The 27417-nt window shown below is 38.5% G+C and overlaps 1 protein-coding gene across 7 annotated transcripts in view; it reads left to right on the top strand.

The window, feature by feature from the left end:
* The window catches only part of cep162 (centrosomal protein 162), a 113748-nt gene that overhangs the window by 42886 nt on the left and 43445 nt on the right, over window positions 1-27417 (top strand). For 5 of the 7 annotated variants that reach the window (XM_048530866.2, XM_048530864.2, XM_048530865.2 and 2 more), the window contains 6 exons: window positions 2786-3005; window positions 4404-4573; window positions 8257-8508; window positions 17022-17153; window positions 21285-21397; window positions 24605-24719. In XM_048530866.2, the coding sequence (XP_048386823.1) occupies window positions 2786-3005; window positions 4404-4573; window positions 8257-8508; window positions 17022-17153; window positions 21285-21397; window positions 24605-24719 (1002 nt within the window). The remainder of the gene's footprint in view (window positions 1-2785; window positions 3006-4403; window positions 4574-8256; window positions 8509-17021; window positions 17154-21284; window positions 21398-24604; window positions 24720-27417) is intronic. The other 2 variants (XM_048530868.2, XM_048530869.2) reach the window with 2 other exon arrangements.

Here is a 27417-nt window from a genome sequence, read left to right as displayed (position 1 = left end):
TAGAAACTGCTGATACTGGAGAATTCTGGATAACCAGGTGTAGAGCTGGATGAACACAACAGGCCAGGCGGCATCAGAGGAGCAGGAAAGCTGACGTTTCGGGCCTGGACCCTTCTTCAGAAATGGGGGAGGGCAAGGGGACTCTGAAATAAATGGAGCGGGGGAGGCGATGATGGAAGGTGGATAAAGGAGCAGATAAGTAGAGAGAAGATGGACAGGTCAAGGAGGCGGGGATGAGGCTGGTAGGTAGGAGGTGGGGGTGGGGGTTGGTCAGTGAGGTGGGACGAGAGGATAGGTGGGAAAAAAGATGGACAGGTCAAGGAGGCGGAGATGAGCTGGGCTGGTTTTGGGATGAGGTGGGGGGTGGAGGAGATTTTGAAGCTTGTGAAGTCCACATTGAGACCATTTGGCTGCAGGATTCCCAAGCGAAATATGAAGTGCTGTTCCTGCAGCCTTCGAGTGGCATCATTGTTGCACTGGAGGTGGCCCAGGATGGGCATATCATCCAAAGAGTGGGAAGGGGAGTTGAAGTGGTTCGCGACTGGGAGGTGCAGCTGTTTGTCATGAACTGAGCATCGGTGTTCCACAAAAAGGTCTCCAAGCCTCCACTTCCTTTCCCCGATGTAGAGGAGGCTTGGAACGTCAGATACAATATACCACATTGTCAGATGTGCAGGTGAACATTTCTTTGATGTGGAAGGTTTTCTTGGGGTCTGGGATGGGTGTGAGGGGGGTAAGTGTAGGGGCAGGTGTAGCACTTCCCGCAGAAGGGTCACTGGACCCAAAACGTTAACTCTGTTTTTTCCTTCACAGATGCTGCCAGATAAAAATAAGCATGTTATACTTCAGTTAATCAGGGCATTGGGAAACCACATCTTGTATGCTGTGTGTAGTTTTGGCTTTGTTTAGTTAAAGAAGAATATAAATACATTGGAGGCGGTTCGTAGAAGATTTACTAGCTTGACATCTGGAATGAGCAGGTTGTCTTAAAAGGAGAGATTAGATTAGACAGGTTGGGCTTGTTTCTACTGGAATTTAAAAGTATGAGGAAGAGTAAAGATTTGTCGCTTAATAAGAGTGCGAAATATTAGATTAGTAAATTTATATGTTTAAATGTCACTTATTTCCTGCACGTTCCCATATTGCTCATTTTTGGCTGTAACTTGACCAGTAATCTTTTCTCTTGTAATGAGTGAATAACAAATGCACATTTATGGAGTGAACATGCAAATGTACAATTAGAAGCAAGGGTAACCTGCTTCACTATTTAATGAAGTTTTATGGGTGATCTGTTTGTAACCTCAACTCCACATTCCCCCCAACCCCTGGTAACCAATGTGTCTACTAACTCACTAGTAGTTACTTGGAAGATTCTGGAGTGAAATCCATCAGAATCCAGGGATGTGTCATCACACACCTCCAACAGTTGCTCAGTATCACTTCCCTGGTGATTCTAATTTTCTTTAGTTACTCATTTTCACATCCTGATATGCAGCTGTTTCTTGAATATTCATTTGCATTTGTGTCCAAAGTAGAGGATACCGTGTATATGTTCAGTTTGCCTGTTATCCCCTCCTTTTCTCATTATTGATTGCTAGATTCCCATTCTATAAGATCAATGTGCAATTTAGGAAATCTTCTGTTCTTTAAGTTCTTACTCCTGGTTTTATACTTTATATTTTTCCCTCTTTATTAATCTTTTAGTCTTCCTTTGCTTTATATTCTAGCCAATCCTCTGACCTTCCACCTATCTTTATGCTGTTACAGTGTATGCATTTTAGTTGAGTTTATTGCAGTCTTTAATTGTTGGATGATGGATGCTTGCCTTGAATCAACTGTACTGGATTTGGCTCCTCTTTGAAGTGAAAGCCTTTCAGGTTATTCAAAGTACGTAAAGCAATCTCTAGCACATCATGAACAAGCACATCTTTCACGTAGACAGCCCAGCTGTGAAGTTTGAGTATTTTGTATGTTTCTGGGGTGACATATTTCTATGTTTATAATTAAACCTCTTCAATTACCACCATGTTCTTGCCTCGCTTTGACTGTGAGGTGTTCAGGAAGCCTGGGAAATGCATCAGTGCACACTTAAATTCACGTGCATATTAATATCACTATTAATTGGTAGTAAAATCCGAAAGAGTTGCAGATTCAGTAAATCAGATAAAAATAGAGATATTGCTGGAAAAGCTCAGCAGGTTTGTCTGCGACTGTGGAGAGAAGTTAGAGTTAACGTTTGGGTTCAGTGACCCTTCTTCAGAACTGGAAACGTTAATTCTGATTTCTCTCCATAAATGCTGCCAGAACTGCTGAACTTTTCCAGCAATGATTGACAGTAGTTGCTTGCATACGACCTAACACACTGCAGTTAAATGTGAAAGTCAGCATTTTGCAGCCAGTGTCCTGACATAGTCAATTTCCCTAATTTTAATTCCCTCGACATCTTTTCAAACCAAAGCGTCCCTGCATATTCAAATTCAGGCCTTTTTTTTGTATTATCCAAAGAAAAGCTGTGTGATCTCCTTAGTTCACTCAGCTGCACAGCATTTGTTTTTTCTTTAGAAATATTGCTTTATATTTGAATCAGTTCAATTTAACGACTTATTTCAGCTTTACTTCTGGCCAGATGTTCTGATCAACAGATTAGATTCTAGTTGTTAAATTGCCTTTCGGCAAACTAGATGATTTATTCTAACAATGCTTCACTTCTACTTGTGGACATTCATGTATGTTTGTTTCTTATTCTTGAGATATTACAATTCTTCATATTATTATCAATACACAGATTTCATCAAAGACAAGAAGCCCTAAAGTTAAAAACAAATCCTTTGGTGGGAGCTATGCATTTGTCAAGAGTTCAGGATATGGCAAAATGAATCAATCAAAGAAAGAGTCCTTTGGTAATGGTGAAAAACAAACTCATCAGAGTCCACAAAAGCAAACTGCGTCTAATATGAAATTTAAAGCCAGATCCCCATCTGAGCATACAAAAAACAAATCAAAAGGTAAAGTTTTAGTAAAAATAAAAACCATTTTTAAAAAGATGAGTATTGATGGTAAGCCAGCATGTAGTGTTTTTCCTTGGGTTGCCTTGAGAAGATTGTTCAATTTCTGCAGTCTGCCTCATAAAGGTATCCCTGAATTGCTGTTGGTAAGTTTCAGGATTTTGATTTGGCAATGTAGAAGGACCAATGACCAAGTTTGTTTTTTTTAATTTTGAAGGGTTTTGTGGAGTAATATTTTGTCTGAGAAGTTATGTCATCACAAAATGTACAAAATCCCAAAGAGACCACAAAGTTATCAAGTTGCCTAACCAACTGCTGCTCAGGATAAAAGTAATTCACACCAAGTTACTTTAGGAATAGAAATATGAAACTATTTGTCATAATACCTTTAACAAGAATAGTGAAGAAAGGATTTCAAATTAGCCCAATTTCAACTGCTTCAAAAACCCGAGTGTACATACATGCAATCATGATTAAGACCAACAAAAGACAAACGGTTTATCACATATACTGTGGGTTGACAAAAGAAGATAAACAAAGTAAATAAATTTCCAAGGGTAAAAAATCCAGACCACAAAGTGGAAAGTTATTTTTCTAACAATCCTTTTGATTTTTGCAACGATGATGATATGTTTAAGATGATTCAATGATTGATCAGATGAGCTTAGGTCTTTTCTTACATAAATTCTATCAGCATATTGTGGAGGTTTTTCAGTCTTTGCTGCTTGTGGCAGTTTCTGTTTTTTAAACAGCAGTTCAACCAATCAGAGAGCTGTTGCTAGGCAGAGTCTCCATATGGTTCAGACTCATACTGTCCTCTTACTGCTTCTAAAAAGCAACATGTATTGCACAATTCACCAATAGGCAACACTTTATTTCTAAATTGCAAAGAACATTTCCTAGTATTCCAGTTATAGCAGTCCAATTTCCATTTCAGTTTGTAGTTCTTATAATTTTTGGAACAAGAATTATCAGCTTTAAGTTCCTTTAGAGTGAAAACAAAATGAAGTGGCCAAAGTTACTATTCTTGTGAAAGCTCAATTAAGTATTTTCTGTGGAGAATAACATACTGTTTGTCATCTGTTTATTTTGACCCTTTGTAACAGCACGTTATTTTGCAACATTGACTGCCTACAATGTTTGTTGCAAAAATTTTAGGATAGGCTGCACAGGAGGTTTTCTCATAAAAACATAGGGCCAGTCAATTTAGTGTTTTATTATTTTTAATTGAAATATAATAATCACTTTATAATAATTTGTAGAATATTATAGAACTCTGCAGGCAAAGATTTTTACTCTCCTTTAGTAACACTAACCTAATCCATGCACTCTGGTTAAAATGGAGGACTTTTTCATTGTCTACCAGTGAAAGTTTACCTTTCATCCTTGCTCAAATAGGTCAATTACATGCAACACAGACAATCAGACCAGCAAAGCACAGATTTAATGAAAATGACCTTGGACATCCGTTATTTGCCTCTGTACAGTCATTTACTCTAAATCATCAGCACCAGATCAACAGTAAGACAGACCATGCAAAATTGCTCGGTGTCCACACACAGGATCAGGTAAAATTCAAAACAGTTTTAGGTATTCAGTGTTTCATTTGCTACATTTTGACAACAGTAACTCTATGTAATAGTCTTGGGTTAAAGAAATGACTACGTTCTTGCCACTATGAAAAGTGAAAAACCAAATAGGAAAAATTATTTACAAAGAAATATCACCTTTTAAATTTATTCATTCATCATTTAATGATTGAAACCAACTAAAACCAATGAAAGAGCTTTGAAGCCAATGGTGTTTGTGGAAAATATAATTGATCCTTACTAAAGATTGAAATTTGGAATAATTTTCAGTTAATACAAAGCCAGGAATAATAAAGAAGTTCGGACTGTTCTCCTTTGAAAGAGAAGGCAGCTGGGAGGAAATTTAATAAAGGTTTTCAAAATCATGAGCAGGCTGGACACAGTAGCTAGGGAGAAGCTGTTCCCACTCTTGAAAGAGAAAAATGACATAGATTTCAACTGATGTGCAAATGAAGCGTAGAACATAGAACTGTATAGCACAGTACAGGCCCTTCGGCCCACGATGTTGTGCCAAACTTTTACCCTAAACCTAAGATCTATCTAACCTCCACCCCTACTTATATTATCATTCGATTGCCTATCTAATAGCAGCTTAAGTGACCCTAACGAGGCCGTCTCCACTACCCTCTCCAGCAATGCATTCCATGCCCCTACCACTCTGAGTAAAGAACCTACCTCTGACGTCTCCCCTATATCTACCTCCACTTACTATAAAACCATGCCCTCTCGTAATAACTACCTCCAACCTAGGATAAAGTCTCTGGCTGTCCATTCTATCTATACCTCTGATCATTTTGTACGCCTCTATCAAGCCACCTCTCATCCTTGGTCGTTCTAAAGAGAAAAGCCCGAGCTCTCTCAGCCGTTCTTCGTAAGACCTACCTCCATTCCAGGCAACATCCCGGTAAATATCCTCTGTACCTCTACTAACGCTTCCACATCTTTCCTTAATGAGGCGACCAGAACTGGACACAATACTCCAGATGAGGCTGAACCAGGCATTTGTATACCTGGAGCATAACTTCACGGTTCTTGAACTCAATACCTCTATTAATGAAAGCTAACACACCATATGCCTTTTTAACAACTCTATCCACCTGGGTGGCAGCTTTCAGGGAATTGTGGACATGAACCCCAAGATCCCTCTGCTCTGCCACATTGCCAAGAATCTTTCTGTTAACCCTGTATTCTGCTTTCAAGTTTGACCTTCCAAAATGAATCACCTCACAATTTTCAGGATTAAACTCCATCTGCCACTTCTCAGCCCAGCTCAGCATCCTATCGATGTCCTTTCGTAACCTAGAACAGCCCTCCAAACTATCCACAATTCGACCCACCTTCGTATCACCCGCGAACTTACTAATCCAGTCTTTCACTCCTACTTCCAAACCATTTACAAAAATCACAAATAGAAGATGACCCAGAACAGATCCTTGTGGTACACCACTTGTAACTGAGCACCATGTTGAATATCTTCTGCCCACTACCACCATTTGTCTGCTAAGGGTCACCCAGTTCTAAATCCTGCCACATTTCCCCCTGTCCCATGCCTCCTTCACTTTCTGCATGAGCCTATCATGGGGAAACTTAGCAAACGCCTTACTTAAATCCACTGTTCTGCCTCCATCCACGTGTTTGGTCACCTCTTCAAAGAATTCATTAAGGTTTGTGAGGCATGATCTATCCCTGAAACATCCATGCTGACTATCACAAATCAAACTATGCCTATCCTAGTGATCATAAATCCTATCTCTCAGAGCCCTTTCCAATAACTTGTCCACCACTGAAGTAAGACTAACTGGCCTGTAATTTCCAGGGTTATCCCTATTCCCTTTTTTCAACAAGGGAATGACATTTGCCACTCTCCAGTGTTCCGGCACTATACCCGCGGACAGTGGGGATGAAAAAATCATCGCCGAAGGCCCTGCAATCTCTTTCCTCGCTTCCCATAGAATCCTTGGATAAATCGCATCAGGCCCAGTGGACTTTGTATCGTCAAGTTCCTCAAAATTCCCAGTACATCTTCCTTACTAACATCCACCTCCTCCAGCCTACCAGCCTGTTTCATGCTGTCCTCCCCCACAATGAGGTCCCTCTCAGTTGTGAATACCAAAGAAAAGTATTCATTAAGTACCTCGCCTATCTCTTTAGGCTTTGTATACAAATTCCCTTTACAATTCTTGATTGGCCCTAACCTTTCTCTGGTCATTCTCTTATTCCTCACATACGTGTAAAAAGCGTCGGGGTTTTATTTGATCTTACCTGCCAAGATTTTCTCATGCCTCCTTATAGCTCTCATAAGCCCTTTATTCAGTTCCTTCCTGGCTAACTTGTATCCCTGTAGAGCCTTTTCCGATCTTTGTTTCCCAAACCTTATATAAGCATCCTTCTTCCCCTTAACTGGTCATTCGACCTCTCTTGAGAAGGCTCCCTCACTCGACCGCATCTTCCCTGCCTGCTAGTGACAAACATATCGAGCACAGACAATATGCATTCCTTAAACAATCTCCACATTTCTGTAGGGTGAGGAAAAACAACTTTCACATAGTGAGTAGGAATTCACTGCCAAAAAAGGTCATGGAGGCAATTGAGGCATTCAAGAGGGTACTGGATAATTATTTGCAAGGAAATGGCAGAAAAGGCCAGAGATTGGCACTAAGTCATAGAATAGGTACAGGCATGATGGGCCGAATGGCCTCCTTCCACATTGTTATGATTCTGAATCCTGAATGTAAAAGAAAATGAAAATTGACGAGGATGAACTGACTCCTTATAGCAGCCTCATCAACAGATCAGTTAGTTCACCACAAGCTGCAGTTCAAAATCAGGAATTTTCCCATACCCTGCCTTCTGCTCTACGGCTGGTATCAATATGAGAAATTCAGTGTCTTTTGCACAAGATGTCTCCCAACATCACAACTATCAAACATTGCCAGTGCCATTACAGAGCTCTTCTATCTTTTCATGCGAACATATGAACGAGCAACAAGAATAGGCCACTTGGCCCTTTTGAGCCTGCTCTGCTGTTCAAATAATCATGGCTGATCTGATTTTAACCTCCACTCTACATTTCTCCATATCCCTGATAATCTTTCATTCCCCTTGGTAATCAAGAATCTTTCTACCTCTGACTCAAAAATATTTAAACCTTCTTTATCCAGTGCCTTTCAAGGAAGGGAATTTCTCAACCAATGAACATCTCCCATCTCCTTCCTCATCCAGTGTGCAACAATTCTTCATTCCTAAGTGTCCGTACCCATTCCTAATGCATGCACAAGCTCCTCAACGCTATCGAATTACATCTTTAATATTGTGACATGCAGTATTTGTCATCTATCACTTGCCACCTACATCCTGGAATATGTTTATTTCGTATTTTTTTCTAGTACTTTTGTATTTTGGATTTCGTTTGTTTAAAGATTGAAGTTCAAGTAGTTAAAGAAATGTACAGTCATCAAACCTCTCAATGCAAGTTCCCACTTGACAAACGTACACCTAAAATCATAGAAATAATCAGAAACATCCCTGAGACTCCTACAAGTGTTTAAAACAAAATATAATTCACTTAAAAAGCATTACAAATAATTCACCTTTATGCTATATTTCACATTACCCAGCAAAATTAACTCCCTGACTCTTAAGGATATTTCTGATTTTGATAGTTAGTTACAAGACCTGTTGTGGAAATACCAAAAGATCATGGACTGCGTTCAACAGAACCCAGTAACACAGCGAGAGAACTTTCCCTGCTCCAAAAACTGGAAGAAGCGCATGAGAAATGGAACATAGAACATAACTTTGTGGAGAAGTTGAAAGAAAAATTGGCAATGAAAGAAAAGGAACTTATTGGCAAAGATGAAGAGCTGAAACAAGTTCCACAACTAAATGAAGAGATTTGCATTCTTCAGACAAAGGTGACTATGCTCCACAGGGTTCTCCAAAGCTAGAACATAAGCAAAAGAAACTGTGTGATTGTTATTGCATAAAGTTGTAGCATTGTACATTGATGGTTTTACTTAGATCTAATTTATCAATGATAGTTTGTAATACAGGAAAAATGAAAGTATTCAGAGTTTTGAGATAATTGTACTGTTATTCTATTTTTTGATACTGAATTACTGTATGTGTGACTCACTAAATTAAGAAAATAGCTTCAATTAAAATGAGCATAATGTAACAGACAAGTTTGGATTTTGGTCATCTGGAAAACATCAAAGACTTCACATCAATCCGTTGGATACTAGTAGCATTTGCAAAGATTTTTGACAGTACAAATGTACACTGTGTTACCTTAAATAACACTAAAACAGAATCTTTTATGTTTATGTTCTTAAACCACATTACTTTAAAAGCCCAGTTTTAGTTATTTTGTTTATTCATCATGAGGAAAACTAAAATTCAACCCCTCAAAGTTTATCCTCCAGTAGACTGGCTATCCTTTCGTCGTATTCATTTGCTGATTTCGTGTCTCCACTACCCTGTCCAGCAGATTTATTTCCTCTGTTTTACTGAGTCAGAGAATCTGCTTTAAATGTACTTTTAAATGTATAATTCAAAATTTAGAGAGAGAGAGAGAGTTGCTGTAAAACATGTAATAGGTTTTCTTTAAAGACACTGCATTGTATATGTCAAGTCATGCCTTTTAATGTATTTTCCCAAACCACCTCAGACGATTGGCCCAAATGCTTTCATGAATTTACTGAGTCAAATTGTCCCTCTGCCACCCTCTCCCTCTCTGCACTGTAACCACCACCCTTATCTAGCCCTAGACTTTTGAAACTGATTTGTAATCCTGATCATAAGCACTGTAGTTTGTAGCACTGCTGTGACCACTGGCAGGTGGCTTTCTGAGACAATGCTCACTCCTGACCAGGAACAAAGCCCTGTCTCCAGCAAGTAATGTTCATTGAAGCTTTAAAGTGCTGAAGGCAACTCATGATAGCAGCAATGTTTTGCCTTGACTTTAAAATGGCGAGCAGCAAACTCCATGATCCAGGAACCCCTAACCATTGGGCCTCAACTGATGTGCCTCCAAAACTCCACTTTACATATTTCATTGGCTTAATATTTAAGCAGTCCCTCAAAATTGGGGTTAGCTTGTACACCTTGCAATGGGTTCTCAGATGGCTGGTAAGACTTTTTTTTATATTCTATCACTTTTTTGCTTCTTTTCCTCATTAATTAAATCAAAATTGTCTGATTTTTGATCCTTTCATGAGTGAGAATAGTTTCCCCCTATTTACTCTGTCCAGGCCTTTTTTTTGTATAATGTTTGAGTATTTCTATCAGATCTCCTTTCTGCTTTCTTTTTTCCAACGAAAACATTCCAATATTCTCTAATCTGTTTTTATAATTCAAATTCCTCATCCCTGGAACCATTTCCAAAGACCTCTTCTGTATTCTATCCAATGCAATAACATCTTCCTAAAGTGTCGTGCCCAGAGTTGGATGCCATGCTCCACTTGAGCTGAGCTACTGTCTTATGCAAATTGTGTAACTTGTTCTGGCACTCTAAGTTTTTATTATTAAACCCCAAGATACTGTGCATTTTATCAATTATTCTCTCAGACAGCCTTGTTCTCTTTAACAACTCATGTACAATACACAAAAGTTCCATTAATGTTACCCTCCTTTTTGAGTTGTATCCTTTATTTTATACTGCCTTTCCATGCTCTCGCTACATAAATATATAATCTCACACATTTCTGTATTGGACTTAATCTGCTGTCTATGCAGCTACTCCTCCAACGTTCGTATGTCCCTTTCAAATTTTACAATACCCTCATTATTGTCAATATATTAAAAGGTAAAGCAAGCCTTCCAACAATGCCCCCTGTGGAACTCCACCACAAACTTATCTCAGCCAAAAAAAGTAATTAACTTCTCTCATGCGTCCGCTATGGAGCACTCTATCAGATGTCTCCTGGGAGTCTGTGTACACCATGTCAACAGAATTGCTCTGATCAACCCTCTCACATCTTCAAAAAAACTCCAGCAATTAATTCAACTTTATTTTTCCTTTATGAATCCATGCCAGCTCCCTTAATCAACCCACATTTGTCCATGTCACTATTGACTATATTCCACATTATTCCTTTAGAAGTTTTCACACCACTGAAGGTTTGTAGTCGCTTGTTTTGTCCTTGGTCTCTTTTTTGAAAAAGGCCGTAATGATTGCAATTCTCCAATCCTGCAGCACAACCCTGAGTCTACGGAATACTGAAACTTAATTTGCCAATGTCTCTACAATTCTAACATACTTTCTTCCCACAACATTTTTGGATGTATTGCATTCGGTCTCAGTGCCTTGCCGACATAAGTACGATATGCTAATGCACTAAATGTCTTCCTAACTGAAACCACTCCATTTTGGTTAGTTACAAACCAGGGACTTCTCTGAATTGGCCAAGATATTTGATAAACATCAGTGAAACTAATGTTAGTGGTAGATAAATTGTTGGAGAGGATTTTGAGTGTCAGGATTTACATGCTTTGGAGAAGCAAAGACTGATTAGGGATAGTCAGCTTGGCTTTGTGTGCGGAAAGTGTGTCTCACAAACTTGTTCTTTCTGAAAAGATGACCAAGAAGGTAGATGAGGACAGAATGATAGACATTGTCTATATGGACTTTAACAAGGCCTTTGACAAGGTTCTGCATGGTAGACTGATTAGTTAGGTTAAATCACATGAGACCCAGGGACAGCTAACCAGTTGGATACAAAATTGGCTTAATTGCAGGAGGCAGAGGGATGGTGGTAGATGTTTGTTGATCAGACGGGCGGCCTGTGACCAGTGGTGTACTGTGAGGATCAGTGCTGGGTGAACTGCTGTTCGTCATTTATGTAAACGATTCAGATGAGAATATAGGAGACATGGTTAATAAGTCTGTGGATGACGTCAAAATTGGTGGTATAGTGGATAGTGAAGAGGGTTATCTGAGAGTACAATAGGAGCTTGATCAACTGGGGCAGTGGGCTAAGGATTAATAGAAGGAGTTAAATTAGATAAATGTGAGGTGTCGCATTTTGTTAAGATAAACCAGAGCAGGCCTTACACAGTTAATGATAGGGCCCTGGGGAGTGTTGACGAATAAAGGGACCTGGAGATGCAGGTTCATAGCTCCTTGAAAGTAGTGTCACAGGTAGACTGGGTGGTGAAGAAGGCATTTTCCATGCTCGCCTTCATCGGTTAGAGCATTGGGTGCTGGAGTTGGGACACCATGTTATAGCTGTACAAGACATTGGTCAGGCCACTTTCAGAGTACCGCATTCGATTCTGGTCGCCCTGCTATAGGGAGGATGTTATTAAACTGGAAAAGTTACAAAAAATATTTACAAGAATTTTGCTGAGGCTGGAAGGTTTGAAAGGAGAGGCTGAGTAGGCTGGAACTTTTTCACCTGGCATAGATAGGGTGAGTAGCCCAGCATAGGGGATTCCAAAACTAGAGGTTACAGGTTTAAGGTGAGAAGGAAAAGATTTAAAAGAAACCTGAGGGGCAACTTTTTCACATACAGGGCGTTACATACGTGGAGCGAGCTGACAGGAAGTGGTAGAGGTGGGTACAATTACGACAGTTAGAAGATACTTGGACAGGTACATGGATGAGAAAGGTTTGGAGGCATGTGGGCCAAATGGAGGAGAGTGGAACTAATTCAGTTTAGGAAACCTGGTTGACACGGAAGGGCTGGGCTGAAGGGCCTGTTTCCGTGCTGTGTGACAGAATGGCGGATATGTTGACATATTTCTGACAGCCACATTTGAGTAGAATTTGAGCAAGGCAGTACTGTGGCGTTTTGTAAAGTTCAAATTTCCTGTCCAGTTACTGTTTATCTGTTATTTACTGTTTTCAGTTGATTTCATGTTTCATAATTTCATAATTTCCACTTCCAAAACTTGTTATCATCTGTTTTTGGAAAATTCCTAAACCTTGCCCAATTGTTTCTTTTCAAATTTCTTTCCTTTTTCTCTATTTTTGTGGTCACTTGTATAGTGAACATTTTCGTTGTCTACATGTGGTATTTATTTTGCAAATTCGATACTTTGTACACCGTTTCTTTTTCTTTTATTTATTTCTAGTTTCTTCAAAATCTGCCTTTTAAAATCAGATATCCTGCTTCAGATTATCCAATAATCTCAATCTAATTGTGCTGTGGTCTCTAGTTGTAATGAATGCTATCTGTATACTCTACTATGTTTTTTGTATGTTTGCTTGAGAAATGTTAATTTCACCAGCTTATCACTAGTTGCTAGTTTTTTTTTCCTCTGAGGAGGTGCTGATGGCTTGCCTTTTTAAAGTGTCTAAGAAACTTCAGTAGCGGCAATTCCGAATTAGCCATATTAATGTTTGGGACTGAAATCACAGGTCAGACCATGTGAGAACATCAGGTTTCAATTCTTAAAGGACATGCAATTTAAAAAAAAACTTGTATTGTTATGACATTTCCCCAGCTTTGTGGTCACTAGCTGAACATTTCCAGAATTTTCAAACTAATTTTAAATCCTCAAACTACCTTGGTAGGATTTGAACTCATGTCCTTTGACTTATTAGTAAAGAACTCTGGAATGTTAGTCGAGTAACATAACTTCAGCATTACTATATCTACACTTGTAAAAATCATATCTCCTGGAATTTTTTGCATGTAAAGACCAAATTTATAAAATAGCACATCTAATGGAAGTTCAGTCAATGGAAGCATATACTGAGAAATAAAGCATGGTCTAATTCTGGTTAATTAAAAGAAAGAAGTAATATATAGTGCTTATGGGGCATTAATATGTCCACTTGAGTACATTGAAGTGGACTTACTGTTTCCATGTATTGCATTTGTTATAACGAGTTAATATAATCATTTATAAACAGAGAATCATGAGAGTGTCTCTTTCTATTTCCAGTGACTGCTCGTGCTGAATGAGCAATTTACTTTCATAAAATCAACCCTACTGAATTTAAAACTAAAACAACAAAATTGTGTCACATTCATTTGATTCTAGTGCATCACTTCCATTGAGTCACTACTACTTCCTAGTTAGTTGTGGATTGATTTGAATGTGCTATAATTCAAATGTTAACATTCATGCCTTACTCATAGCAAGCCTTGTTAATTTTTTCACTACAAATCTATTCATGGACTCCCATTATTTAATTTGCTTCTTTTCCTAGAATAATAATGTACTTTCCTTTAATTTTCAACATTTTATTGCCATCTAAAACTACTCCCGTTGCTTTTCGTTTCTTTGTGGGTAACCCATGCACTTCAATTAGAAAGTGTTCTCATCTCCTAGGGTGACTACATGTCTCAGCAACTTGTATTCAATTTTCTGCTGCTAAATATTCATTTTAATTCATCTCATGAATAGTTTAACCATTCACATATAGTTAGATGCAAGCAATCTGTAATTTGTTTCTCAGATGACATGGTCAATTTCTGCTTTACTTCTGTAGTTTACAGGCGCAATTTTCCTTTCCCTGGAGATGGTGAGAAGGGGATATAATTGAGCAAATTTGTCTCGACAGAAAACACCCTCTTTTTACCACCTCAGTCATTAAATACCAAATGAGAAGTTTCATGTGTGATTTGCTAGCAATTAATGGTCAGTTGGTTGCTTTAACTCACTACCTTCCCTATTAGCTGCCTCCCCATTGGGAGAAAAGACTGGCTAATTTCCCAACTGCGACACTAAGGCAGTCTGCCTGCCAAATTGAACTCAAGGCCTCCAATTGTCCCAAATTCGGGGAAATCAAAGGTACAGAAGGGAAAAATGGGATGACCCCAACCTGTGAGAAGAACTAAAATATGTAGTTTCTAACTGCTAGATCCCCCAGAAGTAGGCCTCTAGCGGTGGACTTTACGAGCCAGAAGCTGATTGGTCAACAACTTCTATTGTCTCAGCTCACCAATATTGTGGTGTCATAGGATGACATACTCACTCTCACTCATTTCTTGGCTGTATTTGAGCTGATTGACTGACGATTCAGTGAGTTGTCTCAGCTGTGGGACTGGTGTTTCACATTCTACCTAACCCCTTGTACTGTCATTTTCAAAAATAAACTGCAGTCTTTGTTTCCTTTTTCTTTAATTAGCTTTCCATCTTTCCCATTTCTCTATGCTGGCATGGTTCAGTTAATGGCACTCCCACCTCTAAATCAAAACGTTGAATTCAAGTCCAATACATGATCTAAGTGCATAAATTTGGCTGATGCTCCAGTTTAGTGCTGTGGTAATACTATATTGTGATAGGCACTGTACTCCAAATGAGAATTTGAACCAAATTATTGAAAGATTGGAATATGCCATGGAGATTTGTAGCGACTGATAATAAATGCTACCATTATTTAGGAAAAAATTGTCTGGAACCAATGACTTCAAAAACTAATTAACTGTAACTGCTTGTGTGGTTCAGTCTGTTAATCTGCAAGTAATAACAAAATGATTACCTTAAATTACATCTGTTCATTTGCATGCTTTTAGTGAAGAAAAAAAGACTAGGTTATTGACATTGTAATCAAAAGAAATCTTTACTTTTAAGGCACTTAGTTTTGTGTTGCTGAAATAAAGACACATTTTATTAAAGACTTTTGTCTTGTACCCATTAGCACAACTCACAAGTATTAGTAAAGTAAAGAACAGTATGTACAATATAAAGTATTGTATGAGAGATGTGTGCTGAATCATTGGCAAGAGGACCCTGATTAGTCAATCCACTGCAATGAAGAAGCAACCAGTTAATGATGAATTACAGTTTACTGCCAGGATTTGTTTAAATTTTGAACCAGGCAGATTGACTCTGATTGGCCAAGGCATTGTGCCGAGAAATGAACCAGAGAATGGCTGTCACCTATTTTGAGTTGAAGTAGGTACAGAGTGAGTGCATGTTCTTTTGATTTGCAAAGAACAGGGATTTGTATATTGATTTGTGTCTAAAATTATAAGCTATATAAAAGCATATAACTTATTTTAAACTAATGTCGTTATAAATAGGGCTCCAGAAAGAAAGACTGTCCTGACATCTCTCACATTAGAATTCAGGAATAAAAACCATCAAATTTGAAGTGGTGGTATGTGGATTCTTAGAAGGCCATTTGTCAAGGTGTGTTAAATACTACAAAGCTACTGCAACTAGGTGTCATTTGGGAATTCAGGAAAACTAAGCATTGCTACAAACGAGTCATCGAGGTACCCTTTTAAATAACCAGAACTCTAAATTCTTGTATAGGAATTATGCTGCTCTTTTTTACAGTTGGTCAGATGAGTTTTTCTACATAATTGGGAAGTTTGTCTATTCATAGACAGAACGATTTAGATTGTTCATGGAAGACTGGTATTTCCTACAGCCCCAATTTCAGTTAATTGTAAAATTACGTCTGATTAATGCCAAAATTGATAGAAAACTGCAGTTGCTTTATTATTGGCTATGACCTAACTTGGTACACATTTTGAACTTCACGTTATTTGTAGTACAGTGCAATTTAATTATCAGGTCAATTCCATTCAATTAGAGTACTTCAAAATTTTAAAGTGCTGGAAATCTAAAACAAATATTGTATTGACTTGCACTTTGCAGAATTGGCAGTTCCACCCTTCACTCACTGAGGATTACTTAACAATTGTTGCTCAACTACAGAATCATATTTAAAGTTGGACACTGGGTTACGGGTTTTGCAAGCGCAAGCCCGCGATGCAAATAATTATATTGGAAATCAATTTAAAATTGCCAGTTGGGCTCTTTTGTGCTTCCTGGATGTTGCCAGGACTGGAGGGTTTGAGTTGTAGGAAGATGCTAAATAGGCTGGGACTTTATTCCATGGAGTATCGGAGGCTGAGGGGATAACCTTGTAGACGGTTATAAAATCATGAGGACCATGGATAAGGTGAATAGCCAAGATCTTTTTCCTAGGGTGAGGAAGTACAAAACTAGAGGGCATAGATTTAAGGTAGATTTAAAAAGGACCAGAGGAGTAAGTTTTTTTTTGTCATGCAGAGGGTGGTGCACGAAACAAATAAACTGCTGGTGGAAGGGTACAATTACAACTTTTAAAAGGCATCTGGATGTGTATATGAATAGGAAGGGTTTAAAGCAATATGGGCCAAATGCTGGCAAAGAGACTAGGTTAGGTTGGGATGTCTGGTCGGTGTGGATGAGTTGGATCAACGGGCCTGTTTCCGTGCTCTCACTATAGCCACTATAATCTTTCGTAATGGTTGGAAATATTGTCTATGCATTTCCAGACTCCTCAGCTGAAGTGATCTAATTTAGCATTGCTCTCAAAACGAAAATCATTATCCTTCACAATGGCTCCTAAGCTGTATATAAAATCATAATTTACATACTTAAATTCTGATCCCAGTTCCATCACCATCTATTATCAGTATAACAGAAGAGTTTCCCTTTTAAAATAATTTAATGATGCAATTTTTTTTCCTGACAGTTACACAGCCTGGAAACAAACAGAACGAAATTGATATTTGGAGGACCATTGGATCCTGTGACTGAAGAAAAGCTGAAATTAATTGAAAAGGAAGTTCAAGACCAAGAAACTCTTATTCAAGGATACCATAAGGTATTGGAACAAAGATGTTGGGTTCTCTGTTTTCTGAACACTGTATCAATGTTTTATTTTGGTTGTTAAATAGTAAAATTAGTCAGCTTTGTTAATGCAATGTTTATCCTATGTTTGAGCATGGAATGTTCTTATCTACTGTATTTGATTATCAAGCTTGACTTCATAATTTAGCTTTTATCTTGTCTAATTGCTTACTTTCAGCATTTATTATTTAAAATCAAATTGCATAAGACTTTAGTCCCAGGTTAAATTTTCTCCCCAGTTATATTTCAATAAAAGATATGACACAGTCTCTGCCAGGTTATCTTTAGGTCTCATGTGACAGCCAGTCTTTGTACTTTCTAATCTTTCAAATAGATTACAATCATAATATTGTGGTCACTCATCCATTGGATATTTATATATTTTTACTATGATCCCATGCCAAACAGAAATTCATTACAATTGTGCAGGGAATAATAACTTGTTTTAAAAGTAGACAAATGTGCGATGCCAGGTACTTAAAAAAAAAAGTAGTCACAAATTCAATGATTTTAAACAAACAATAAACTTCACTATACAAAGTTTGAACAGTAATACAATCAGGTTAGAATAACCTGAACAAATAGCAGGTATACACCACAGAGCATACCAAGTGGTCAAGACTGACCTCACTGAATTTCTCTGAAAACCACCTGCTTCACCCTCATATAGTGACACTATGGGTCAAGCCTGATATTAAAATCTACGAGGAGTTCCATTTTGTTTTCTTTCAAAGATCTGATTTTGAAACTTTCTGAGAAACCCTTCTCCCACTGATTACCTAGTGACAGCTCAAATTTTGGTCCTTCCTGGAATTATACTCTTCTGCATTCTTGAATGTGCACTCGCTCGAAAGCACAATTGCTATTTTCAACAACAGCTAGCTTCTCCAAGCTGGTACTGCATTTCTCCAAACTCTAATGTTTTTTTGCTGCACAAATCAAATACCACTTGTGGTTTTTCTTCACCTTTTCTCTCAGCTAGCATGAACACCACTGTTTCTGAGCTCCCACAGCTGCCAGAGGTTTTATTTTGAGCCCTATTCCAGCTCTCAGATGCAATTCTTGGCTCCCCTGATGTTTGCTGTGTCCTGACTTTCAAAACCTGTACCTTTTTCAGGATGGACCCTTTCTCTCTTCTCCTAACTACCTGATTGATACCTTTTGGCGCTCCTAGTTAATCTTCCTCGGGTGAACCAGTGGAATTCTCCACTACATAAAGGTTTGGCCTCCACAGCGTTTTGTTGAATTTAGTTGAATTGAAAGTGAACTATTGAAAATATTGCAAAAATTTCCACACTTATCTCCAGGCAGTGTTGAATGTAACTAATATTTTGGAAGTCAAATGTAGCATTTTCATGGAACTCTCTATTCCTTGAATTTTCACAGATTGCTATTTTTCACAGCACAATATATAGAAAGATTTCATCACCATTTACATTTATCTCATCAACTTTTGGAGATTTCAGTGGTGTATATTTACTATTAAGAACTTATATCGTTTTTAATGTTCAAACACTTTGTTAATGCACTATAAATGTCTATTACATCCATAAAGATTGATTCAGGATGCACACAGATCTGTGGGCCCATTTATAACAGATATGATTACCAAGAATAAATCAATGTGCTACAAATCTAATTATTATCACAACCAAACCTTTGTTTCCTTGAGCTGAATAAATTCAGATCCCGGGTCCGAAGTCTCTCTATCCCTAGCTGGAACAAGAAACAAACCAATATAGAGTTAAATCTAGTGTATACTGAGTGGCAGAGATAGTGTGAGTTACTCTTGCATAATGGAAAGCATTGAATGTTGACAGGCCTGTGAGAATTTTGATTTTTTTCCAGATATCTGACATCATTTTTTTATATGATTTTTCTTACTTGGTTTTTAATTTTAAACCACTGGAATTCATGGATTGGAAAGATCCTGGTCTCATAGCATGTAACAGAACAATAAAAAACAATTTTGAATGAAGGAACGTCTCTTTCGGACCCATCTTTTGTTTCTACGTTTGGCTCATTATCAACATGTTGTGCCTTCTACCAATCTCATTCCTTTTAACATACGTCATTCCTGCCCTCTTCCCTATCATAGATCACTTCCGTTTGTTCCTTGCTTGAACTCACAAATGTCCTGTTTTTGCTTATGATTTAAACATATGTTCCTTTTTCTTTTCTTAGCCAGGTCTCACTTGGTAGCACGCTCACATCTGAGTCACAAAGTCCCAGGTGCAGTTTCACCCGAGAATTAAGCACTAAAATATAGGCTGACAATCCACAACAGTATTGGGGAAGTGCTGCACTCTTGGAGTCAGCAAAGATGTTAAAACACGATCTCTTGGTACCATTTTGAACAAAAGCAGGAAGTTACCTCCATATTATGGTCAAAATTTATCTCTTGAACAAAATTGTAAAAGAAAATCTAGTAAAGGATATACATACCGTAGAGGGATCATAGCGGGAGTTCACTTTACTGATTCCTGGGAAGGTAGGATTGCAATTTGAGAAGAGATAGGGTCAACTAGGCTTGTATTCACTGGAGTTTAGAAGAATGAGAAGGGATCTCATTGAATCTTGTAAAGCCCTGACAGGGCTGGACAGACTGGATGTAGCAATGATGTTTCTGCTGGCTAGAGTGCTCTCAAACAAGGAGTCATAGCCCCAGGATACTGGGTGAGCCATTTACTGACAGGAAAAGAAACATCTTTGCTCAGTTTGTAGAATTCTCCACTACATAAGGCTATGGAAGCCAAGACAGCGAATATTTATAAGAAAGAAATCGGTATATTTCTGGACATTTAAGGTGTCTTTGGTTATAAAGAGAATGGAATTATAATATTGCGATCAGGGATTATCTGTGATCATAATTGCTTCAGTGCCGTATGCACTGCAGAAATTCACCAAGACTCCTTAGAAAGCACCTAAAAATGCATGAACACTAACATCTAGAAGGACAGGGCAGCAGATACATGGCAACACCATCTGTAGCTTCCCCTCCAAGCAACTCACCATCCTGCCTTAGAATTATATAGCAGTACCTTCAGTGTTGCTGAAACAAAATTCTGGAACTTGCTGCCTGACGGTATTATGGGTAAGCCTAAAGTACGTGGACAGTTCAAGCTGTGGTTTAAGAAAGCAGCGAACCACCACCTTTTCAAGGGCAACTGGGAATGAGCAATGAATATTGACCCAGCCAATGACACCCATATCCCCCGAATTAATAAAAGACATTATGGTGCAGGCTTGATGTGTTGACCTAATTCTACTGTAAATGCTGTAAATCAAAGACAAAAATAGAAATTGCTGGAAAAGCTCAGTTGGTCCAGCAATATCTGTGGAGAGAAATCAGACTTAATGTTTCATGACGTATGACTGTTCCTCAGAACAGCAATTTCTGTTTTTGGAGCGAATCTTGCTCCTATTTTTCATATTTCTAATATTTCTAATTATCTCATTACAGTCTGTGGAATTTCACTGTGCAGACATTAGCTGCAGCATTTCCTACACTACAACAATAACTACACTTCTGAAAAGTGCTTCCTTGAATTTGAATATATTCAGCCCATTGAATATTTGAATGTTACATTAGTTAGAATAAAGGAGCAAAATAAACTAAATGGATCTTCAAATTTTCTGAATGGGAGAAAATAAAAGAAAAGCTTCTTAATACTAGAATACGTGAACTGTGGTAATATAGAAATAAAGCAGTGAAATTTGTGTGAGGAGTACTGTATTCTGTTTCTTCAGTACCGTTTTCAATGTTATTTCATGAAGGTGAAGAGAATGCAGGTTTAGAGGGATATCGGTGACATGCATGCAAACAGAACTAGTTTTGTTTGGGAACATGGTTGGTCTGCAGTGATTGGTCTAAAGGGTCTGTTTCCATGCTGTGTGCCTCTATGACTGTAATGCTCTTTAAGACCTTCTGTGATTGTACAAAACAGTGTATGAATATAAGTCCTTTTTAGCTAATGTTTGAGATGTTAATAGGAAAGCTGTGTTTTACATTTAGGACCTGTATTCTTGGGATTTATATACTACAGATTATTTGACATAACAGTAATGTATTTTATTAGTGATTGAAGAACATTTATTATTTCAGGAAAATGAAAGACTTTACTCACAGGTGAAAGAGCTTCAGGTCCTTAATAAGAGAAATGAAGAGAAAACATTCACAGAAACTCAACATTTAATGGCTGAAATACGTCGACTCAAGTAAGGCTTTTAAATATGCTGATCTAAAAGTTCATGCATTGATTCTCCAAATTTAGTGAATGACTTTAAATAAAGCAATAAACCCAGATTCTTCTGAATACTACTGTATGATACTTGAAAGCTAACAGCACACCTCCATGCATTTATCATTGCCGTTGAACCATTTGAAAAGCTCATAATTGCCACTGGAAGCCATTGCAAGCTACCCTCACCTTGCATTGTTTGGAGCTGTACGTTGTATGCTTCATATATTTCTGTTACTTATGTTTAGATAGCTGATTATAGGAAGTCAAAGGGCGTAGAATAATGAGTACTTTGTTGATGTGGTAAGACTGCAGTCACAAAATCTGTGCAGTTTTTTTAAAGAACAAAAAGACTTTTTTTTTAAAATATAGCCATCATTTTTACAAGTGTGGTGTTTCCCAAGCTTTTAGAAATGGATATTGGCAGAAAAGCAAACCTGCTGTTTTTAAAAGGTTAGAAGATAACGAAATACCAATATCACATCTGAGAAGTGACATTACATTATTAGAAATTGTTAAGGCAGATATTTACTACTTGGCCCTATTACCCTCATTTGGTACAGGTGATAACAATTGTGACTACATTTCATTCAACCATATTAATGTAGGTCTGGAGCCATTTTGCTTACTTGCAAGAAATATAGGCTTCATCCCTTAAAGAAACTAGGGAACTAATTAGGTTTGTGTAACAGTAGAAACAAATGATGACAGGTTCTTAGTCTCTTACTGATACTGCTTTTTATTCAAAGATCTTTTAAGCTGAGTTGAAATTTTGAAAATGCCAGAACAGGAGTTGAACTCTCATCTTCGAATTCTCATACAGAACATGCATAAGGAAGTTATGTTGAACCTGTTCAACCTCAGCTGAAGCATTGCCTCCGATTTCGAATGTAACTCACCAAGAAGGACCTGAAGGCATTGGTGATAGTGTAGAAGAGGTTTCCAAGATTGGTTCCAGACCCAAAAACGTTCCATTATGAAGAACAGTTTTCTTTTGGAAAGTGAATGTTAAGAGGAGATCTAACAATAGTTTTCAAAATTGTAAGAGTTCTGGTCAGAATAAACAAGGGGAACATGTAGTGAAAGAATCAAACCAATTTTAAGGTAATTAGTAGAAGGCTCAAAAATGTGAGGAAAACCTTTCTTACTTAATAAGTGTTTAGGGTCTGGAATGCACTACCAGAGTATGTGGTGGAAGCAGGTTCAATTTAGCAGTTCAAAAAGGAAACTAGACACAGTGCAGGGTTACAGGGAGACAGCTGGAAATACTCATTTAGAGAGCTGGAATAGACACAGTGGGGCCATATGACAGACTCCTGGACTGTAACAGTTCTGAACAGTACTTTTGTTACTTTTGTTTATTCATGTTTTTTGAAAATATTGAATAGAAATTCACTTCAGATATTGATGCAGCACAAGCGATATCCTCCCATTACAGGCAACATGTCATATTCAGTTCCAGGCATTGTGTATATTGAATATAAACTTGTTTTGTGCCAAACCTGGAACAAAATTCAACCCCCTTAACCCCCGCTTACAGTCTATTTGTTTTCTCAAAGATGAATTACACACCAGTGAGGTGATATTTATTCCCAAGCCCTTATCATCAAAGGGCACTAAGAGTCAAACAGATTCAAATAGCATGGACTAGAGCCATTTACACTGGACAAATTAGAGATGGCAAGGCTCCTTTTCAGAAACAACATTCTAATCTGGTAGCATCTGTGGAGGGAAAACAAAGTGCACATTTTGGGTCCAGAGACTCTTCTTTACAACAGTTTTTGTTTCAGATTTTCAGTATCTGCAGTTCTTTTGTTTTTGATGTTAAACTGATAGCTTTGAGAACATTTTCTCTCTCAGCCTGGAATTTTTCATATTCATTTCACAGCTTGCTATTGTGGGATTTGCTAATCCAGTATATAGAAATTTGGAAAGTAGGAGGTGGAATCAACCATTCAGCCTAATGAGTCTGTTCCGCTGTTCAGCATGATCATGACTGATCTTCTACTTCATGCCATAATCACGCTCATTCCTCATGCCATTTTATATTTTTGGTGTACAGAAGTCTATTCATTTATTTCTTAAATATAATCATTGACTTGATATCCATTGCCTTATGTGGTAGAAAATTCCACAGGTTCATACAATATGTTTAGAGGATTAGATAGGGTGGACAGTGAGAGTCTTTTTCCGCAGATGATGACGTCAACTTGTATGAGGGGGCATAGCTACAAATTGAGGGGTGATAGATTTAAGACAGATGTCGGAGGCAGATTCTTTACTCAGAGTGGTAAGGGCATGGAACGCCCTGCCTACCAATGTAGTTAACTCGGCCACATTAGGGGCATTTAAACAGTCCTTGGACAAGCTTATGGATGATGATGGGATAGTGTAGGGGGGTGGACTTAGATTAGTTCACAGGTCGGCGCAACATCGAGGGCCGAAGGGCCTGTTCTGCACTGTATTGTTCTATGTTCTACGTTCAATGTTCACCATCCTGTGTCAACCACCAAGTTTATGGTGTGAAAGAAGCACTTTGCTTTGCAGGTATCAGCCGTAGTTTACTCGATTGCAGTCACTCCTTTCTCAATCAGAAGGTTGTGGGTTCGAGTCTCAATTCAAAATCTGGGCGCAAACATCAAAGTTGACACTTCGGTGCAGTACTGAGTGAGTGCTGTACTTTCAGATGAGACATTAAAATAATCTAACCTCTCAGGTAGCCAAAACCATTCTGTAGCACTCTTTTGAACAAGTGCAGGGGAGCTATCCCCAGCGTTTTAACTAATATTTTGCTAATATTTAACATGTTCTAGGCATTATCACTTGGCATTTGGAACTTGCTATTAGCAAATTAGTTTCACTGTTTCTTCCAGTACAACAATGATTACACTTCAAAAGTACGAAGTTGGAATGACCTATAGCTGTGAAAGATGCTAGATAAGTGTAGATTTTATTTTGTCCTTTTCCATTATGTACCGAAACACTTCATCTATTTTTGCATTACCTGGAATATATTAGATTATAAAAAAGCTACTGTATGTGTGAACAATTTGACAATTTTAGTTAAAAATGGCTACATTTAAAAGGATTTGCTTTAAATACGAAGGAATAAGTCTCTATTTAATTTCAAGTTTGCATTTTAAAAATCAAACTGTCATTTTTTTTTGCCTTTTTTCCTCATTAGGGAATGCGCAAACAAGGATAATATGAAGCAAGTATCAGTCCAAGATATCCGGTTGACTGAACAAGTTAAAGATCAGAATATTACTGACTTACTTTCACAATTGAGAGTAAAACAGGCAAGTACATAGCATAGAGTCATACAACGAAGGAACAGGCCTTTTGTCCTGCCATGTCTGTGCCAACTGAAAAACACCAATCTACATTAATCCTATTTACCTGCCCTTGGTCCAGTGCACTTACTCCTGACCTTATACATATGCCCTCTGGTCTTCAAATCATCTGAAGATTCTTATGATCTGCCTTTCATGATGTGCCTTTCATAATTTAGTATATCTCAATCAGATCTTATCTGCTCAGTCTCATCTGCTCCAAGGAAAATAAACACAATCTATCAAGTCTCTCTTCATCACCGAGATGAATCCCTGCGAACATCCTGATAAATCTCCTCTGCACCCTGTTCAGCACAGTCTCATCCTTCAGATATTTTGGCAACCAGAACTGCACACAATATTCCAACTGTGGCTGAATCAATGTTTTATAAAGTTGTAACAAGACTTCCTTGCTCCTCTATTCTATGCCATGGCTAATGAAGGCAAGCATCTTGTACTATTCCTCCATCACCTTGCTGACCTGTGCTGACACTTTCAGGCATCAAATGGCTTGCACGGGAGGGTCCTTTTGTTCCTCAGTACTCCCTATGGACCTAGCATTCATTGTACATATGCTTTCCTTACTGGGCCTCCAAATATCAAAATATTTAGTCAAGTTTTTGAAAAACCTCGATTAAACTTGTTGGACATGATTTCCCTTTTACAAAATTGTGCTATCTCTGCCTTTCCAGGAGTAGATTAATCCTATTGCTCAGAACTTTTTTTCCAATAATTCCCCTGCCACTGACATCAGATTAACCAGTCTGTAATTACCTGGCTTAACACCACTGCTCTTCTTGAATAAGCAACCACAGTAGCTATCTTCCAAGGTATACATATATATCACCGCCACAAAAATTTCATCCCTTCTTTCTCATTGCATCACCCTGTGATGCATCAGGCCCTGGGTATTTATGCACCTTTATGCCCATTTTAGCATCTCATACCTCCTCGCTACTAATCTTAACACGTTCTGGATTCTGTCCATCCTAACTGAAATCTCTGGCTGCAATGTCTTTCTCCTTTGTTAAACGGATGAGAAGCATTCATTTAAGACCTCTCGCACAAGTTGCCTCTTTGATCTCTAATAGGTCCCACGCTTTCCATGGTAATTCTCTTACTCTTAATATGGGGCGGCACGGTGGCTCAGTGGTTAGCACTGCAGCCTCACAGCGCCAGGGACCCGGGTTCAATTCCCGCCTCGGGTGACTGTCTGTGTGGAGTTTGCACATTCTCCCCGTGTGTGGGTGTGGGTTTCCTCCAGGTGTTCCGGTTTCCTCCCACAGTCCAAAGATGTGCCGGTTAGGTGGATTGGCCATGATAAATTGCCTGTAGTGTTCAGGGGTGTGTGGGTTATAGGGAGATGGGGCTGGGTGGGATGCTTCAAGGTGCGGTGTGGACTTGTTGGGCCGAAGGGCCTGTTTCCACACTGTAGGGAATCTAATCTAATCCGGAATCTAATCTTAATATGTTTATAAAAACTCATGAGATTTTCGTTCATTCTATCTGCCAAAAATATGTGTGACGCTCTTTGCCCTCCTAATTTCTTTTTTAAGCAGTCCCCTACACTGTTTACATTTTAACAGCCTCCCCTGTTTTAATGTGCTGTACCTAATATGAGCTTCTATCCTTTTCTCTATCAAACATCCAGAAACAAAAACAGAAACCTTGGAATCCCTGCAGTGTGAAAGCAGGCCGTTTGGCTCATTGAGTCCATACCGACTCTCAAAAGAGCATCCCACCCAAACCCACACTGTCCCTGAAACCCTGCATTTCCCATGGCTAATGCATCAAATCCACACATCCCTGGACTTTATGGGAAATTTAGCATGGCCAATCCACCTAAGCCGCATTTCTTTGGGCTATGGGAGGAAACTGGAGCACCTGGAGAAACCCGCACAGACATGAGAAGAATGTGCAAACTTCACACAGACAATTTTCCAAGAGTGGAATCGAATGCAGGTCCCTGGTGCTGTGAGGACCAGTGCTAACCACTGAGCCATTGCGTTTCCCAATTAGTGGAAAACTCTGCAAGTTTGGTAGCGTCTGCAGAAAGAAAGCAGAGTTAATGTTTTGGGTCCAGTGAAGAAGATCACTTGACCTGAAACATTGACTCAGCTTTGTTTCTGCAGATTCTGCCAAATTTGAGTTTTTTTCATCAATTTCTATTTTTGTTTCTGATTTCCAGCATCTGCAGTTCCTTTCCTTCCCATTGACACCCATGATTGCCTGGACTTGCTGTCCTTGCCATTCATTCTTAAAGCAACAGCCTGGCCCTGATTTCTCTGATACTGTTGTCAAAAGATTCCACTTTCCAAATGTAGACTTACCTGCAAGTAATGGCTCTCAGCCTATGTTTGCCAGATCCTGTCTAATGATATTGAAATCAGCCTTCCACCAATTTAGATATTTAACTTCTGCTTTATCATTATTCCTTTCCATAATGACTTTGAAACTTAAGGGTTATGGTCGCTATGTCTGAATTGCTTGCCTACTGAAACTCAATTACTCGACTGTGTACGTTCCCAAGCATTGCCCTATCTCTGGTAGAATTGTCCATGTACTGGCACAAAAAGCTCTCCTGGATGTATTTTAAAAATCCCACCCTATCTAATTTGAAATCTGGTTGAAATGCCCTGCAACTATAATCCTGAGACAAGATTGT

This window comes from Stegostoma tigrinum, chromosome 4 (assembly GCF_030684315.1).
Source record: "Stegostoma tigrinum isolate sSteTig4 chromosome 4, sSteTig4.hap1, whole genome shotgun sequence".
NCBI classification, from domain to species: domain Eukaryota; kingdom Metazoa; phylum Chordata; class Chondrichthyes; order Orectolobiformes; family Stegostomatidae; genus Stegostoma; species Stegostoma tigrinum.
Note: the sequence above shows the minus strand (reverse complement) of the source record. Positions and strands in the feature narration are given on the sequence as shown.